The sequence below is a fragment of the Danio rerio genome, chromosome 7, assembly GCF_049306965.1.
Source record: "Danio rerio strain Tuebingen ecotype United States chromosome 7, GRCz12tu, whole genome shotgun sequence".
Taxonomy (NCBI): Eukaryota; Metazoa; Chordata; class Actinopteri; order Cypriniformes; family Danionidae; genus Danio; species Danio rerio.
The window spans coordinates 10,759,786-10,780,000 of NC_133182.1; the positions used below are offsets into that span (position 1 = coordinate 10,759,786).

The window sequence follows — 20,215 nt, forward strand, 5'->3', positions numbered from 1 at the left end:
CATTTTAGTTATGTTCTAGGAAATTATAAAAAATATATATAGCTAGCATTTGACAAAGGATAGCTTCCAGAATCTCTCCTATTTTAGTGCTGGATACGGCTAAAAACTCCTCCAACAGATGAAGCTGTGGATTGTGAGCCACAACCTGCAAGTGTTTTTATTTGTTAAAATTGATCACTCACACTTTACAATAAGGTTCATTAGTTAATGTTAATTAATGCATTTACTAACATGAACAAACAATGAACAATACATTTACTACAGTATTTGTTCCTGTTAGTTAACGTTAGTTAACGAAAATACAGTAGTTCATTGTTAGTTCATGTTAACTCATGGTGCATTAACTAATGTTAGCAAGCATGGACTTGAATGTTAATAATGCATTAGTAAATGTCCAATTATGATTAATAAATGCTGTAAATGTGTTGTTCATGATTAGTTCATGTTAGTAAATGCATTAACTAATGAACCTTATTGTAAAGTGTTACCAATTGATCTATAAAAAGCATTGTCTCTAGCATTACGATATGTTGTGGTGAGGATGTAAACAAGGATGTAAACAACAGGAAGAGCTGCACCGCCTCTCTATGTGGCTGCTTTACCTGCATTCTACATCTCAAATGACCAACTCGCTAAAGATATGACAATGTTCTGTACTACTTACACATGCTTATAACCCCAATATATGTGAAAGACACTTGTCAGATTTTCTTTCCGAGAGCAGGCGTGAAGTACAGTTGTGTGCTCTTCATTTTTCTGTCTGATTCAAGCAGATAATGCTGCTAACAGCTGCTCTGACTGACTGTATTTACACAACGCAATGCACGCACTTGTAGTGGCGTGGCGTGGAGCCAATTTGTGAATCACAGCACATTGTTAGTTGACCAATCATAGCCTCTTGAGGGTGGGCCTTTTAGAGGAACTAGAACATATGACGTCGATTTCATGTTAGCTGAGTAGCTGTATATATAATCAAAGATGTATGAAAAAATAATGTTATTTTTTTACAAGTGATGCATGAGCGCACATTGCTTTGCATCTTATAAACACAACCAAGCCTTAAAAATACACTGTGGACCACCCCTTTTAATATAGCAAAGGTGTATTCAGACACGCTCTTAATGCTTTTGCATCATGCACTTTATACTTTGTGCTATATTGTTAAGATAGATCCTTTCGTGTTTCCTCATTTAACCGTAATGTCACACCACAACAACACCAAGATATCAGTCTACAGACAGAAAAACATGAGCTTTTACATCCTCCCAACAAACACACAGATCATTAGCTATTCTGAAACAAAACTTTGGATGTTTTCTTCCTGGCGCCAGACAGACACACGGATCAGATAAAGAGAATCTGCTGAATACATGCTTTTTTCCCTTAAGAATCTTTTATTAGTTTTCTTTTTATAGCGAAAGAGAGAGATAGCATTTGATACTTTAATATGAGTGCTGATGTATTACTGCAACCTGATGTTCTTTTGCTGCGCTAAGGAGTGCACAGCAGAAAAAGACAAATGCACATGGAATTTGGCTCAAGTGAAATCATAAATACAGTTTTGCGTGGGGGAAAAAAAAAAGTTCCAAAATTGAAAACTTTTCAGATCCAAAACTAAAGTGGTTTGCCAAAGTCTGCTGAGACTGATCCAGATGCAATCTATAGTAGAGATTGAGATCCAGTCAGTCTTGTTTTAAAGATTTAAATAAAAGGAAAGTGAAGTCGTGTTTCAGTGTGTGGTCCAGTTTCAGCACACATCTCCATCATCTGTACTTCTGTTAAGCTGTTTTACTGTCTCAAACATTGAAACACTGAGTGTGCTGTTTGCTTGTGTTTTATATCTGTATGACATGCTTTAGGTTTGTTTTAGATGTTGTGCTTATTAATATCAATTAATACTAATTATAAAGCAGTGCAATTCTACTGGTATATTTCCAGTATGTTGTTTGACTGTGTTTGCATGCACGTTTTGTTTTTTGTTTTGTTTTGTTTTGTTTTGTTTTGTTTTGTTTTGTTTTGTTTTGTTTTGTTTTGTTTTGTTTTGTTTTGTTCTTTGGTTTGGTTTTATTTTATTTTGTTGTTTTGTTTTGTTTTGTTTTGTTGTGTTTTGTTGTGTTTTGTTGTGTTTTGTTGTGTTGTGTTGTGTTGTTATTTTATTTTATTTTATTTTATTTTATTTTATTTTGTTCTTTGGTTTTGTGTTTTTTATTTTAGTTTTTTGTTTTGTTTTTTTGTTCTGTGTGTTTTTTTTTTGGTGTTTTTTTTCGGTTTTGGTTGTTTTTTGTTTGTTTTTGTTTTTGTGTTTTTGTTTGGTTTTGTTTAGTTTTTGCATTTGTGTAGATTTATTTTGTTTTGCTTTTTTAATTTTATATTTTATTGTTTGATTTATTTTAAATTGTGGTGCAAAATTAAATAAAAAAAGTATTACACATTACTGTGTATACACACATTACAAAGATATTTCTGTGTTTGTCATGCATTATTTTGTTTTATTTAGTTTTGTTTGCATTTATTTTGGTTGTGTGTTTGTATGTTTTGCTTTTTTATTGTATTTGATTGATTAATTAATAAAGTGTTTTTTATTTTATTTTGTAAATACAAAGATATTTATCTGCGTTTGTTTTGTTATGTTTGTGTGTTTTTCTTGATCAGAATAAGACTTGATTGATTGATTGATTTCTTTTTTTGAGTTCCACAATTGAACATAAAGTTTTCATAAATTATCAAGCTATTGTTTTGTTTTATTTTGTTTTGTTTCTTTTTCTCTTTTTTTTTTTTTTGTAGTTTTTTGTTTTTGCTTTGCTTGGTTTTGGGTTTTTTTTTTTTTTTGTGTTTTGTTTTTTGTTTTGTTGTTTTTTGTTGTGTTTTTTTGTGATTTGTTTTGTGTTTTGTTTAGTTTTTGTGTTTTGTTTGTGTGTGTGTTTTATTTAAAATATTTGATTGATTGATTTGATTGGTTGATTTTAATTTGAGTTGCACAATTAAACACAAATGTATTTATAAATTACCAAGATATTTATGTGTTTGCTATGCATACTTTTTTGTGTGTGTGTGTTTGTTTTACTTTTTTATTGTTATTTAATTTTGAATAAATTAAAATAAACTTTATTAACATATTTATTTAACATTTTTGCACAATAAATGAGCCATTTAAACACCTGAAAAATCACCTGTCTTTACTGATCAAATACAATGCGACTATGCACATACAAATAATTCAGTGTGCAAAAATCTTTATTCTTCACTGTGATTACACTACGTTTACTACCAAATGTAATAGAATAGTGATGCGATTTGGGATGTATCTCTAGACTCCGTTCTCTGTATTTTTCAGTGGAGCCGCTGAGCTTCAGGAAATCAATGCATGTTGTTCTGTCTCAGTCTCAGTGTTTCTTTGCTCATCTCGTTTCTATCAGTCAGTCTCTCTCTGCATGTCCAGTTTAGCGTCATTCACTCGCTCTCTCCTCTGTGTTACGATGACAACAGTGAGTGTGTGAAGGATCTGCTGCCTCTCTCTCGTCCTCAGAGACTCCTCTCAGTCAGCAGCATCACACATTTGCACTTTCGCATGATTTCCCCATGCACAGATGAAAATGTATTCGCTCTTCACATTTCGAGCTGCATTGAGTTGATTGTGAGAGATCAGTTTGTGGAAACTCGGATAATGGAATGTTTTGCCATTCATTTTTATGTTTTTGAATTTGTTCTGTTATTATATGCATCATTATTAAGGAAGTAAGGGTTTGCTCACATATCACAGTTTAGATTTTGCCATACATTTATTTATTTATATGGAAAAAAAATCATTAAACAATTGTTTCTTTTCTGGCCGAATGAGAATGAATGAATGAAAAATATTTCTAAAGGACCTTTTGACATGGAATTGAACTAGACTTTGGTAAAGACCCAAACAATACAAACATTGCAGCAGCTTAAAAGACGCCTTTCATGTGGAGAATGAAGTCATGCATGCATGTTTATCTAATCTGATCTTTAATTTGTATTCTCTATTGGATTCAGCTCAAGTGATTGGCTGGGCCATTCTACAGCTTGATTTTAATTTTCTAAAAGAGTTTTCTTGGCTGTGTTTTGGATCATCGTCTTGCAGAAATGTCCACTCTGGTTTCATCTTCATTATCCTGCTAATGTAGATGTTGGACTGAAGCAGCTAATATTAATTTACACTGAGGAAGGGCAGAGGATTGCTAAAGAACACTGAGATTTCAGCTGCTGTCTGGGCTTTCACTGCTCTTCTACATCTCCCTTTCTTCATGTGTTCAATAATTTTTTTCTGCGTCATTTTACTACACATAACTTCATTTGTAAACTAATTAGATTTGTTTTGTTTGTATAAATGGATTTTTTTGGTTGTTACCAACATCCGGAGAAAATTTTAATCCAGGGGTGCCCAAACTTTTTCTTATGAAGGGCCAAAAACCAAACTTTATTGAGGTTGGCAGGCCAAAGGTAAATATACCAAACTGTATTACATTAAAGTTTTCTTGGTTAATTGCTATTTTTAGGGCCTATTTTATTAATATTTTATTAGAGCCGAGTGCCTTAGTGTTTCACCAGTGATGATATACAGCCTTATCACACTACTCCAACAGTTCGACGGCATAATCGTGTATATCAAAAAGAAAATCAAACACGAAGTGCCTTAAATGCTTTTTTACAAGGAGCTACTTCCGCTGCTCATTCACATCTACAGCTGACTGTCAGAATAGCAGAAACCATTGCTCAAAAACACGCCATTTTAGAGCTAGTATTTAAATGATTCTCTAGCGTAATGTCTAAAGTGAAGACAAAACAGCAGATTTTGCTCACATTTTAAGATTATAAGGCTGAACAGCATGAAATGCCATCAGTCTGCAGAGATTTCCCAGTATTTCTCTGTTGGAATCAGGAGATCACAACAATTAACCTTGAAAAAGCTAAAGCAAAGCAAACACTTCCAGAATACAATGTATAAATATAAATACAGCTCTACAGCATACAAAGAGAGAGATCGACTTAAAATGTCATTTACCTGTTTTATAATGATTTAATCAGCTGTAGGTTGAAGTGTATGCAGTTTTTCTCCTCAAAGGACTTATTTTGTGGTCTGTCGCCGTCTTGTGGCGAAACTTCAACCGTCTTTGCTCTGTTTACCATGACAGGCTGATAGCCGCCAATGAGCTGAATCTCCAAAATTATAATTATTTCAAAAAAGGACTGTCCTTATAAATAAACTGCATAGTTACAATCTAAACAACTAATTCTCGCCTAAAAATGCCTCTACAGTACATTATGTTGTCCAACAGCTGTAATATTTGTCAAACTGTACTGAGTTTATTGATCTGCTGTCACTATGTGGGCAGAGTAATACACAAGGATGACGAGCTGTACGAGTGCAGAATATTGCTTGGCTATCAGCCAATCAGATTCGAGAATCAGAGAGAACTGTTGTGTATATACATTTTTAAATTAAGTTCTTACAAATTTATTAATATTATCAATATAAACTTATTTATATTTTTACAAAAACATAAACAGTCCTATTTAGAACCCAATTGAGTTCACTGCCAATGTCTTGTGCTTTGTCTGCTATCTATCAAGTAACAGTATTTACATTTTAACAATCTTAAAAACAGAACATTTGACTCTAACGTTTAATTTCTTGTAGCATTTTTTGTTGCTCAACAATTAAACAAGCAAACAAAGTTATATTAAATTAGAATTGACAATTTCTATTTTGCCCGATTTGCCCAAACCTTCCCTATCCTTCTCCCTTTCTTTTCAGGTGAGGTGGGGGGTTGCCATGCCCTAAAGCAGTGGTTCTCGAACTTTTTTTCACCAAGTATCACCTCAGAAAAAAATTGTCTCTCCAAGTACCACCATCATCACCAGTATTGAAATAAAGTACTGTAGTTGGCTACCAAATTAAGCAGCTACAGCACTGAAGAGTTCGAAAAGGAGGCAGAGACCTATTCATTCAACGAAATTATATTCCATACAAAATATGAAGCTGATCAGTCGGTTCATGTCACGTGACTCGTTGTACGGCATCCTAAAAAGCTAAGATGTTTTCAACTGGGTACACCTGGAATACGCAAGCGTGTTGTGCTGCAGTTCTTACTCTTTTGCTAGCCTGTGGGTTAAATTTTGGCACTCAAGTGACCAAGATGTAACAAGAAAATACTGTCATTTTCAAAATAAAAGTTTTTTTTTCAAAATAAATGATTGTTCAGACTCGGATAATAAATAAAACAGAAATAATTAATTTTTAAATTAAAAATAATATAATATAAAATATAATATTTTAATATAAAAAAAAATTTTGTGCGACCTGGTACCAATTGATCTATAGACTGGTGCCGGTCTGTGGCCCGAGGGTTTGAGACCACTGCTCTAGCAAGTATCTGCTCTGCAAGCACCACGCACCTAGTTTTGCGCCAATTAAATCGATTTTTAGCAGCGGATGACGCGATGCACTAAAGGAAACATTTTATGCACAGCGCTTTGATCGTAGGCTTTAGAGAACAGTCAAATGCTGATAACATTGGTGTTTTTGTATGCATCAAATTCATTACTCAGTGATTCCTCTGCGTACCACTAGAAGTAAGCCCGCGTACCACTAGTGGTACATGTACTACAGTTTGAGAACCACTGCCCTAAAGGTTACCATGGACCAACTTTGACCCAAAGGCCCTAGTTTGGGCATCTCTGATCCAATCCATCATTCTGTCTTTTACTATTACTATTGTTATTAGATGTCCATCGTTCAATATCTCTCACCAAGGGACTGATTAATAATACAAAATAAAGTCCGCTCATGCACAGGTGACTCAAATCAGATTATGGTCACATGATTATTTCCTCTGCCTGGAAATAATTCCTCCTTCATATTCAGAGCGGTATTACATTGATTGCAGAGGGAGAGTTGGGCTTCTTCTGGAAACTTGGACGGACGCTTGGATGTTTTTCGCCCTGTTTTGCTTTTTTTTTTCCCCCTTCGCTCTTTCTGTCCTCTCAGTTCAAGCACAGTTCAGTGTTTTGGGTTTAATCCATCTCATTCCTCTGCTGGTCCAGGTGGCCTCGTCTGATCCCAGAATATGTGTGTGTGTGTGTGTGTGCGCGCATTTCAGAGCACTAATGTCTGCCTCCATGTGTGCTTTCATGGGCAATTTCCCACCAGCTCTTGATTTAATAGGGTTTTTTCTTTCTTTTATTTGAGGTTATATGCTTCGCTTCAGATAAGGAAAGCGCCTCCTTTTTCATTTGCAGGTATATTTGAAGCTCAGGTTTGATAGTGAAAGAGCTTTGCTTCTCTGAAGGGAATTTCAGTTCAGCTCAAAAGCATGATTACTGTTAATATCAAAGTATTAATATTGAATATAATAATAATAATAATAATAGCTGTTTTATATTTACAATGTTGCAATAATTATATTTACTTACATTTATTATTATTGTTGTTGTAGTTGTTACTGTTATTATTATAAACATTATTATTATTATTATTATTATTATTATTAATAGTAGTAGTAGTAGTAGTAGTATTGTTATTGTTGTTGTTGTTGTTGTTGTTACTAATGATGTTTTTATTATTATTGTTGTTGCTATTACTATTACTGTTATTATTATTAATACCTTCATAATCCCTATTTATGTTTGTAATAGTAATTCTATAGATTATTAATATTAATATTTGTAATTAGTATCCTTATTATTATTATTTTAATAGTAAAATTTAATGTAATATATTGTTCTTAATATTAATGTTTTTATTTAAACTAATAATAATATTAATATCATTCTCAGTAGCTATTTTATATTTGTAATTCTTTTTTACATGTGTTATGATTAATACTATTATTTGTAATTACATTTTTGTATTATTATTATTATTATTATTATTTTAATAGTAATGTTTATTGTAATACATTATTGTTAATATTAATGTTTTAATATTAATATAAATATTAATATTTATTATTATCATCATCATCATCATAGCTATTTTATACTTGCAGTAATTATATTTTCTTACATTTGTTATGATTATTTTAATAATATTTATTATTATTATTATTATTATCATCATAATTTAATAGGAACTTTATATAATATATTGTTGTGAATATTCATGTTTTTTACATTTTTATGTTTTCATTTCATGTTATTATTATTATTTATTATTATTATTATTATCATTATACTAGTATAATCATCATAATAGCTATTTTGTGTAAAAAATGGATTTTCTTACTTGTTATGATTATTACAATTAATATTTGTAATTACATGTATTAATGGTCAGTATTATTATTATTATTATTATTATTATTATTATTATTATTATTATTAAGCATTTTAATATTAACATTTAATGTAATATATCTTACATTTATTAGTAATGTTATTATTATTGCAATATTTGTTTAATTATATTCATTAAAAATCATTTTACAATTTTAAATGTTGTTAATATTTCATTTATAATCATCATCATCATCATCATAATATTAATGATTATTTTATATTTGTAAATTTAATAACAATAACAAAAGTAAAAAAATAATCGTGAACAAATTATTATTATTAATATTATTTGAAATTACATTTATGATTATTAATGATATTGGCATTTTGATATTAATGTAATATGTAATATAATTATTTAATTTAACATTTAATTTATTGTTGTCTTTGAGTAGTATTTTATATAAAACATAGTAATTGTCTGTTTATATTTTGTAGTCTGTATTAATAAAAATATATTTTAAAAATCAAAATATTTTTAATTATTATTTAAATTTAAATTTTTCTGTTGTTGTTTTTGTTGTTATTGAACTTCATAATAATATTTATTAATTTTTATTTTTCCTTCATGAGCATTAGTTTAACAAAACTTTTTACATACATCCCAATAAGTGATTTTGGCTAAAATAAATGTAAGCTAAAGCATACACTTTGAAGTGTTTTGCATATGGCTCATCTGTTCTAAACTGAATCAGTGTATAGATATGTGGTGTGTGTAATCTAACAGCAGGTGTTAATGTGTGTGTTTTGTTCATGCAGGCAGCTCCAGCAGCAACAGCAGGCCGAGCTGGAGGTTCACCAGAGAGACGGACTCACTGCGTATGACCTGTCGCAGGTGCGTAAAAACACACTTTTTTCTCATAAACACACACCGTCATTTCCTCAGCTGACCTCACAGATGCATTATTGCCCTGTTTAGCTCATGGAGCAGGTTTAATTCATGCTCCTTTACTGCATTTGCACGTCCTTCTTAAACCAATGTCAAAGCTCAGCCTGTTTAACATTTATACTGCAAGATGAAAATCAGCCAATCAAGATCCTGGAGGACAAATGAATCCTCTAGACGTGCTTTTTAATAGTTCAGAAGACTTAATGGAGTTAACCTGAAGTGCTTTATTAAGTTTCACTCAGAAGTTTGTCATCTTTATATCACTAATATAATTTACTTTAATTAATTAAATACAAAATAAAAGTTTGTTTTGACATAATATATGTGTGTGTACTCTAAACATATATAAATACACACATACATGCATATCTTAAAGAAAATGTTTATTTATATTTATATCACATATACCAGGGGTGTCCATACTCTGTCCTGGAGGGCCGGTGTCCTGGAGAGTTTAGCTCCAACCCTAATCAAACACACATGAACAAGCTAATCAAGCTTTGTATACTAGAAACGTCCAGGCAGGTGTGTTGAAACAAATTGGAGCTAAAGTCAGGAGGACACCGGCCCTCCATGACCGACTTTGGACACCCCTGACATATATAGTGGGTACGGAAAGTATTCAGATCCTCTTTAATTTTTCACTCTTTGCTTAAATCATTTAAGTTATTTTGAAAAAGACATATTCAAATCAAAATACTATATTATTATATAAAAAAAGTTACAAACTATATTGTACTTAAACCCTATGCATGTTATTCGATAATATATCTAAAATGAAAATACAAATGTTGTAAATTTACATACATGAAGGAATTAAATTAAATTATTAGTATTTATGAGTTTAAATAAACATAAAAAATTAAGTTGTCCCTAAAAATGCTCAGGAATTTATTCAAAAAGTAGTTTGTACAAAGGGCAAACATCATTTTCTTGAGTGTAAATTGTCTGCAGATACTATCTGGCCCTGCACTAAAAAAATGCAGGCTTCCACACAGTTTCTTCTTGTTGTCCCAATCATACCTATCAGCACTCCCGTTTTTCACAGGAGTCTCCTGTATTTTAGACCCATCTCCCGCCACCCTCCCGTTTTGTTATTTCTCCCGGAAAACTCCCATAATTTTACACCCCTCATCCCCCCGGTCCTTAGCTTTTTGGTACAATCTGTAACATCCCTGGGTCGCCAGCTTTGGTACTGTTTAGTGTTACAACCTCCTGGCTCAAGAAAGTAGCAACAAAACCAAATAAAGATCCAAACCAGAAAATCAAATCAACTTAAATATATTTAATCAAAAATTAAGTGAAATGATACATGAATATAAATAAAAGAAAACAACAAAACTCCAAAACTGAAGAGGGAAGGATGAACACCCGCAGTCCTGTTCTCTCGGTTTTTATCCAAACGCACATCACAAGTAACACTCCACACCTGGTCCAAACGTCAATCATGGCAAAACACCGCACCTGTTCAAAACTCCAGAAAAATACCAGATCATGGAACACCTCCATCTAGTGGACACTGGTTAACCAAACCTCACGACTGTCACATTAGTATCCGATCGCAGCGGCCGCCCAAAACCCAGTTCATAGTACAGTTACTTACCCGGTTCTCAGCTGTGTTATTCAGTTATCAAAGCACCCCTTGACCCCCCCCCCCCCCCCCACCTCCCCGTTCTCCTAGATTTTAGAGGCAAATGTTGGCAGGTATGGTCCCAACACAAATTTACATTTGCAAATTTATCAAAATTACATATTTAAGTGTATTGGACATAAAAAAGTGTCCCAAAACATCTTGAGAATTGTGCGGTTTCAACTCATTTTGAATAAGTAAGTTGAACAAGCAGCAAAATCCATTTTAAATGTTTACACACATTTACATAAGTAAATAAATGACTGATTAAGGCAGTGGAGAAACTGCATTGTTGTAGTCATAACGGTCTGTAAAGTGTTAACTGTGTGTGCGTATGTGTGTGTGTAAAAATAGGACATAACTGCGAGATGAAGTCACACAGATATTATAGAATTTGGCCTCATTGCTGAACAGCTTTTTACAGCCTGACACAGATTTGCTTTGAGTCATAGGTGATAATGTTTTGTTATATCATACGCTGTTTATATTAACGGGGTCACTGGAGTCAGTCTTAATAAAGCAAAGAGGATTAATAACTGTACACATGGGACGAAGCAGAGCGTGTTCATCTGTGTCAGAGTTTAACGCCTGTCTGGGACTTTTTTCAGGCCATTGTTGTACGTTCGGGTTTGTGATAACTGTGAATTTTATTTTATTTAGCATTTATTAGCTTCATGTTGGTAGTTTGCTGAATGTATGTAAGACAAAATATGCTTTGGTTTTAGTTAATGCTAAACATTTTATTTATTTATGTATTTTAGGGTCTCTTATGTTCATCAAGGCTGAATTTACAACAGTAAAAACATGAATATTGTAGAATATTATTGTAGCTATTTTAGATTTGTAATTCTTTTTTTTTACATTTGTTATGATTAATACTATTATTTGTAATTACATTTTTGTATTATTATTATTATTATTATTATCATTTTAATAGTAATGTTTATTGTAATATATTATTGTTAATATTAATGTTTTAATATTAATATTAATATTTATTATTATTATTATCATCATCATCATCATCATAGCTATTTTATACTTTTTTTCGGGCCGTTGTTGTACGTTCGGGTTTGTGATGACAGTGAATCTTATTTTATTTAGCATTTATTAGCTTCATGTTGGTAGTTTGCTGAATGTATGTAAGAAAAAATATGCTTTGGTTTTAGTTAATGCTAAACATTTTATTTATTTATGTATTTTAGGGTCACTTATGTACATCGAGGCTGAATTTACAACAGTAAAAACCTGAATATTGTAGAACATTATTACAATATATTTTTTTAAATATATTTAAAATTAGTTTTATAAATAATAAGCTGAACTTTTTATTAAAATAATTAAAAGTACTGTGAAATATTGATGACAAACGTTTTGCATTGTTGTTGTTATTATTATTGTTGTTATTGTGTGCATGCTTTACTTAAAAGATAGGTCTTTAATCCAGTTTTAAACTGAGAGAGTATGTCTGAGCCTCGGACATTATCAGGAAGGCTACTCCAGAGTTTAGGGGGCCATAAATGAGAAGGCTCGACCTCCTTTAGTAGACTTGGCTATTCTGGGTACTAACAGAAGCCCTGAGTTTTGAAATCTTAAAGAGCGAGTTGGATTGTAGCAAGACAGGAGGTTGGCTAGATAAACAGGAGCTAGATTATTTAAAGCTTTATAGGTAAGAAGCAATATTTTAAAATCTATACGAAACTTAACAGGCAGCCAGTGTAAGGCGGATAAAATCGGGGTGATATGATCATATTTTCTAGACCTGGTACGAACTCTGGCTGCTGAATTTTGCACTAACTGAAATGAAATGAAATGAATTGAAGTTCGGATATATCAAGAGACATTTCTGATGATATTAAATGTTTAAAAGCTGCTTAATATTTTACTTAAAATGTAATTCAGGCTTCTTACATGAAGAGAAATGTGGCTATATTTATTTGTTTATTAAATGTGTCATTTTGCATGTATCATCATAATTTTTACTGACAGTGTTTACTGATCTTGCAGGTTCCTGTGTCCGGTGTTTCAGCCGGTGTTCATGAATCCGGCAAAAGCATCGACAAGACTGAATCTCTGTTTTCACAGGAGAGAGACCCACGATTCAGCGACATCTACACCGGCATCTCTACATGTATGAGCTACAGCGCAAATTTAACATGCAATTCACTGGAGATTCAGCTAATTCAGTTAAAGTCTCACAAATACAATTCCTGCATGATTTACACTGTAAACACTGTATGTTTGGTGCATTTGGTTGCTATTACAAAGAGTTTGCAAGACAATTAAGTCAGAAATTCCAACTAAAATAGGTCAGATTGAGCTTCTGAGGGTTTCTAGCTTGTAAAAGTCTGTTGTTTCTGGTTATGCACTGATTCAGTGTCAGTGTTTGCCAGTTATTGGCTTATTCCTCTGTAGTTTGGGCTCTATATTATTTACAATAATAACAGTGCTAATAAAATAGATATATGTTGTTGTGCAATTTTTTTTAAACCCATGCAAATCTATAAATCACTGCCAAAAAAAATAATTTATATGTGTATGTGTGTATATATATATATATATATATATATATATATATATATATATATATATATATATATATATATATATATATATATATATATATATATATATATATATATATTATAGTTGAAGTCAGAATTATTAGCCACCCTGTTTCTGTTTAACTGATAGAAAATTTCTTCAACACATTTCTAATCATAGTTTTAATAACTCAAATCTAATAACTGATTTATTTTATCTTTGTCATGATGACAGTTAATAATATTTGACTAGATATTTTTCAAGACACTTCTATACAGCTTAAAGTGACATTTAAAGGCTTAACTAGGGTAACTAGGCAGGTTAGGGTAATTAGGCAAGTTATTGTATGACAATGGTTTGTTCTGTAGACGATTGAAAAAAAATTTAGTTTAAAGAGACTAATAATTTTGTCCTTAAAATGGTGTTTAAAAATGAATAACTGCTTTTGTTCTATTCTACATTATCAGACATACTGTGAAAATTTCTTTGCTCTGTTAAACATCATTTGGGAAATATTTAAAAAGAAAAAAAAAATCAAAGGGGGCTAATAATTTTGACTTCAACTGTATATATGATGAATTTTTCTATGTAAAACTTGAACAGCAATTCAAGCTGTAAAATAATAATAATAATAATAATAATAATAATAATAAATAATAATTATACATCTATAATTTTATTTACAGTTTTATTATCCCACTGAAATATTAAATTATTTTATTACATTTACAAAAGAAACAAAATCGAATTTTATATACAGTTAGGTCCATAAATATTGGGACATCAACAAAATTCTAACATTTTAGGCTCTATACAACAACACAATAGATTTGAAATGAAAAGACTGAAAATGAAATGAAATGAAAGACTGCAGTCTGTCAGCTTTAATTTGAGGGGATTTAAATCCAAATCAGGTGAACAATGTAGGAATTACAACAGTTTGCATATGTGCCTCTTACTTGTTAAGGGGCCAAAAGTAACGGGACAGTTGGCTTCTAAGCTGTTCGATGGTCAGGTGTGTGTTATTCCCTCATTATGCCAGTATTTTCCCAATATTTATGGACCTAACTGTATATACGTCCTCTATTTTTGTCTTTATTCTTGTCAAATCATGTAGATTGTAGTATTTGTAAAATTAGTTTATTTTACAAATTTATTGTCTCCTCTGTGTGATCCCAAAGATAAAGCTGTAATGTGATGTTTCTCTGTCATATTTGAGCTTCTCGATGATGATGTTTTGTGTGTTTTTATGTGTGTTCAGCTGAAAAGAAGATGATGGTTCCCTCATCCACCTCTGGCGGGCAGCAGTTGTATTCTCAGGGCAGCCCGTTTCAGCCAGGACACTCCGGAAAGAGCTTCAGGTACACATTCAAAATCTGTGCGGGACTGAATTTTTAGTCCCGATCCCATCAGGTTTTATTCCACACCCGACTGCTCCCGCTGTATATTCATCCTTTGTTCACCCGCTGCCCGACCCTCCCCGTTTTCTACACAACCCGACAGTTTCTGCCTAAATTTAGATCTGGTTTCCAAAATCTCACATTTAAATTAGGCACTACCAAAAGAGAGAGAGATAACAGATAAATGCGTAGGTTGTGCAAGGATTGCAGGCTAAATGTCAGTTTTGTTTGCCTCTTTGTGATGAGACATGAGTGCTGCCTTAAGCAGTGACGTTTGGTGAGGTTTGTGGTTGGTGAGGCACTACCTCTTTCAAAGTCAGATTTACAAACATATCCACTCAATATGTTTGCCAACTACAGATTGTGTTACATATATCATATCAGCATTATTTCTGTACACACAGCAGGTACATATTGGACCAACGAAGAAAGTCAAATGTATAGCGATTAAATATGTCTCCTAAAAAACCCCTGGCTGGATGCTACAGAGTCCAGACAACCTATTACAAGTGACACACAGCAAAACGGCAGATGCGTGCATGCTCTCTCTCTCTCTCTCTAGCTATCTCTCAAGAGCGCTATTGTTTTAGACCGCCCGCTCCTGGTCAAATCACACCAGGGGTACCTACCAGGGCTTTACATTAACACCCGCCAAATGCGGGTAGATTTCGGCGGTGGGGGTTAAGACAGACACTCCCACTAGCCACTTTGGCTGGTTGAAAATAATTTTCCCAGATAATAATTCTTAAAAGCAGGGTTCGACAATAAGGATGGTCTAATATGCATGCACAGGCGATCAAGAAGCAACACGACTGACAAAAATAATTGCATTCGCAACTTCGCTCGAGCAAAGCAGGTGAACCGAATGAGAGGATAATCACTCGCACTAACAGCTGAGGTGATGCGCGCGACTGTTTATAAGGCGTGCGCGCTCCCGTTTCCTTTTGTGAAGCAACTGTGTCTAGAAACTGATGCGATCGATTCTCTTTCAAATAGACTAAACAAAAAGGGAGGAACGTGCACCTACCTACAGTCTTGCTGCTTTCCAGAGTTCCAGAGTTGACTTATTGTAAGCAGCGCCAGTTGCTTTCGGTTTAACCATTCTTTGAAAAGATAATTTTTGGGTCTATCATTAACCATGCGTGTGTGTGATCATCCTTTCATTATCACACAGTATGTTTTTACCTGCTTTCTTTTGCATTAATATGGTTTGATTATTATTTTTTTACAATAACAATGCTTTAATGGGAGAATAACTCCCCATTTATGTGTAGTTAACTGGTGATCTGACCTTTAGCCAGAATACACGACTGTGCATATGTTTTGTTAAATAAAAAGTACAGTATTCAGCTATATTTTGCATGTTTTCACACATTTAAAATTTGTGGCTAAGAAATAATTAACTGTTTATTTATGGTGTGGTCAGAGATAAATTGGGTAAATCCTTCCATTTTGGGCTGTGAAAATTATGAAAACTAATTGTAATATATGAAACCCTGACCCATTTGCTCATGATTATTGAGCAAGCTCATACATGACACACAAAAAGTTAAATGAACGAGGAGACATGTTGAGAAAACGCAAACTCTAAATGAAATAATTTTAGCATGTCAAAGTCATATTTATGTGTATAAAATATATTTTCTCAACAATAAAATTTTGGCTAGTGAAAATGGCGAGTGGCTAGTAATGTTGGAAAACTACTAGCCACAGTGGCTGGTGGTCAAAAAAGTTAATGTTAAGCCCTGGTACCTACCGATATCGCGTTTTATTCTGAAATTTATTCCCGCGCCACAAGAAATCTGTTTGGGTGAACTAGAGGTCTGCATTCCCGCGGCTGTACCGTAGGGAAATGCCACATTATAGGGGACATTTCAGAGTTTAAAAGAGGACAAGTTGTTGGTGCGCATCTTGCTGGCGCATCTGTGACCAAGAAAGCAAGTCTTTGTGATGTATCAAGAGACATGGTATCCAGCGTAATGTCAGAAAACCACCTAGAAGGTCAAATCACATCCAAAAGGAGCCACTGTGGAAAAAGAGGAAGCTGTGTGAAATGCATTGTATCCAAAAAACATAAAACCACAGCTGCCCACCTCACTGCAGAATTAAATGTGCTCCTCAACTTCCCTGTTTCCACCAAAACTGTTAGTCGGGAGGTCCTCAGGGTCAATACACATGGCCGGGTTGTTATGGCCAAACCTTTGGTCACTCGTGCCTATAGCAAACGTCAGTTTCAGTGGTGCAAGCAGTGGAAATCTTGGGCTGTGGACAATGTAATGTGTTGTTCTTTGATGAGTCAACCTTCACTGTCTTTCCTACATCCGGGAGAGTTACCGTTTGGAGAAGCCCCAAAGAAGCTCACCACCCAGACTGTTGCATGCCAAGAGTGAAGCGATGGTTTGGGCTGCAATATCATGGCATTCCCTAGGTCCAATACTTGTGTTAGATGAGTACGTCACTGCCAAAGACTACCAAACTATTCTGGTTAGAGCTGTGAACCTACACTAGTCTCACGGTCTGGTTCGGTTACGATTATCATGCCGTCGATTCGGTTCAATTCGATATTTCGGTGCATCACGGTGCATTGACGATGCTTTTATATTTTCTTCACAGCAGCAGCTCTTGTATTAAAATGTATGAATATATTTATATTTATATAGGCTATTATTTGTAATACAATTGTGTCATTTAATACAAACAGTCAGATATATAAACTGTAACTTAAAAAAAAACGAGCTTTTAGCAAATAATATAAACAAATAAAATATAAATATCCAGCTCAATTTCTGATCCTTGTCTAGTTCTCTTTAACCCCTTTGATTGGTTACACCCTCAACAAAAACGGTTGCGATTGGCTCTTTCGCGCTGCGCTCTTCAGATGAATGATAAGCAGCAGGCGGCAGCGGCGATCTCACAGCTGATGTATGATAGACACGGTGGAGAAAACTCTGCATACACGCGCTCGTTTCTGTATCCAAAAGTAACGCTGTAAAACAGCCGAGAGGAAAAGAAAAGCCACGCCAGCAGGTCAAATAGGCCACTGTGTGTGTGTGAGAAAGAGAGAGAGAGACAGAGCGAGACAGAGCGAGAGTGAGCGAGAGGAGAGAGAGAAAGAGAGAGAGAGAGAGAGAGAGAGAGAGAGAGAGAGAGAGAGAGAGAGAAATGGAGTAGGCTACTTTCATTCTCAAACACACACAGTGAAATTGTGCACAATTCATGAGTATTAAGTAGTTAGAGCGTTGTAAATACTCGCGATTGTCTCCCTCGCGACAAAGCGCATATGAGGTACATGACGTCAGTAATAGCTGGTTATGATTATTACTGAACCGATACCGAATTGTCTGCGTCTGCATCGCGGTGCATCGAAGAAACGATTAATTTTGACACCCCTAATTCTGGTGGACCATGTACACCCAAACATTGTATCCTGAAGGTGGTATCTTGCATCAGTATGATAATGCACCAATGCACACAGCAAGCCTGGAAAAAGAGTAGTTTGATAAACATGGAAGTGTAGGTGAACATCTCCTATGGCCCGCAAAGTCATCAGAACCAAATATTATTGAGCCATTTTGGGGTGTTTTGGAGGAGCGAGTCAGAAAACGTTTCCCATAATTTTTTTTCTAATCGTTTAACATTTGATTGTGTCAGAAATGTGTGTCTGGTGTGTAAAAGCCTTGAATTTGCTCTCTTAATGTGTTTCAGCTCTTCTGTGATCCACGTCCCGGGTGTGAATGACATCCAGTCCACAGCAGGTTCAGCTGGACAGAACCTCAGCCAGATTTCCCGGCAGATCAATACGGGACAGGTGTCCTGGAGCGGGAACAGACCTCCATTTTCCGGCCAGGTGAGAGCGATTCCTCCTGCATCCCTCTTCTCCATTAGCTTCAATTTAATTAAATTAACAAAATGAACACCTCCAACGTCCACTACGCCACTAATAACTGCATAATGTAAGGCACTTCAGGAGAAATACTGTACCGTTCATATATAGTAGTCAACATTTGCAGTGGATCAAACCATTACATCAAGAATGTCTCAAACAATTCAGCAATGTCCATTCTTGTTTTGACAATTTCGAAAAACTTTTTGATTCACTTTAAATGTTGACTACTGTATTATTTTCTCAGTCAGTTAAGATTCATCATGATTTTCTTTATAAACAGCTTGTTTTGAAGGCCGAGGATGTCCTTTATATGATCACTGTTGAATCCAGCCAAGCATTTTCTAATAGTTTAAGGTTTGATCGTGTCAGAAGAGATTAGAGAAGAGAGTAGAGATATACAGTCAAAGGCATTTTTACATTTGAATTGATTTTCATTTAAAAAAAATAGTTCTTGGAACTATTGTGTTTAAAAATGTGCTGAAAAAACTCCATTAAACAGCACTTGGGAAATATTTGAAGAAGAATTACTTTCACACGAGGGCTAAGATGGATGAACTTGTAGATGGATAAATTAATTAAAATGTTACTTAATATATGATAAATAATGGCATCATATGAGTCTTTTGTGTTTTTTTCTTTAGTTGTTTAAAAAGTAAATGTGAATATATAAACTAACCAGCCACTTTATTAGGCACAACTGCTTGTTAATGCAAGTTTCTAATCAGCCAATCAAATGGCAGCAACTCAATGCATTTAGGCATGTAGACATGATCAAGACGATCTGCTGCAGTTCAAACTGACCATCAGGATGAGGAAGAAAGGGGATTTAAGTGACTTTGAACGTGGCATTGTTGTTGGTGCTAGATGGGCTGGTCTGAGTATTTCAGAAACTGCTGATCTACTGGGATTTTCACGCCCAACCATCTCTGGGGTTTAAAGAGAATGGTCTCTAAGTGAAAATATCCAGTGAGCGGCAGTTCTGTGGGCGCAAATGCCTTGTTGATGCCAGAGGTCAGAGGAGAACGACCAGACTGGTTCCAGCTGAAAGAAAGGCAACAGAAGCTCAAATAAGCACTCGTTACAACTGAAGTCTGCAGAAGAGCATCTCTGAATGCACAACACGTCCAACACCTTGAGGCAGATTGTCTACAGCAGCAGAAGACCACACCGGGTGCCACTGATGTGAGCTAAGAACAGGAAACTGAGGCTACAATTCGTTAGGCTACAATAGAAGATTGGGAAAACGTTGCCTGGTTTGATGAGTCTCGATTTCTGCTGCAACATTCGGATGGTATGGTCAGAATTTGGCATCAACAATATGAAAGCATGAATCCATCCTGGCTTGTATCAATGTTTCAGGCTGGCGGTGGTGGTGTAATGGTGTGGGGGATGTTTTCTTAGCACACTTTGGGCCCATTGGTCACTGAATATTTTTGTTTTTTTAGGCCATGCTCTGTAAACCCTAGAGATGGTTGTGTGTAAAGATCTCAGTAGATCAGCAGTTTCTGAAATACTCAGACCAGCCCGTCTGACACCAACAACCATCCCCAGTTCAAAGTCTT

General features: G+C 34.3%; 1 protein-coding gene across 6 annotated transcripts in view; it reads left to right on the top strand.

The window, feature by feature from the left end:
* Window positions 1-20,215, top strand: part of arnt2 (aryl-hydrocarbon receptor nuclear translocator 2) — a 179,285-nt gene that overhangs the window by 134,340 nt on the left and 24,730 nt on the right. For 4 of the 6 annotated variants that reach the window (XM_009302938.5, XM_009302939.5, XM_009302940.5 and 1 more), the window contains 4 exon segments: window positions 9,064-9,139; window positions 12,831-12,954; window positions 14,629-14,728; window positions 18,473-18,614. In XM_009302938.5, coding sequence (XP_009301213.1) covers window positions 9,064-9,139; window positions 12,831-12,954; window positions 14,629-14,728; window positions 18,473-18,614 — 442 coding nt within the window. 6 annotated transcript variants of the gene reach the window in all.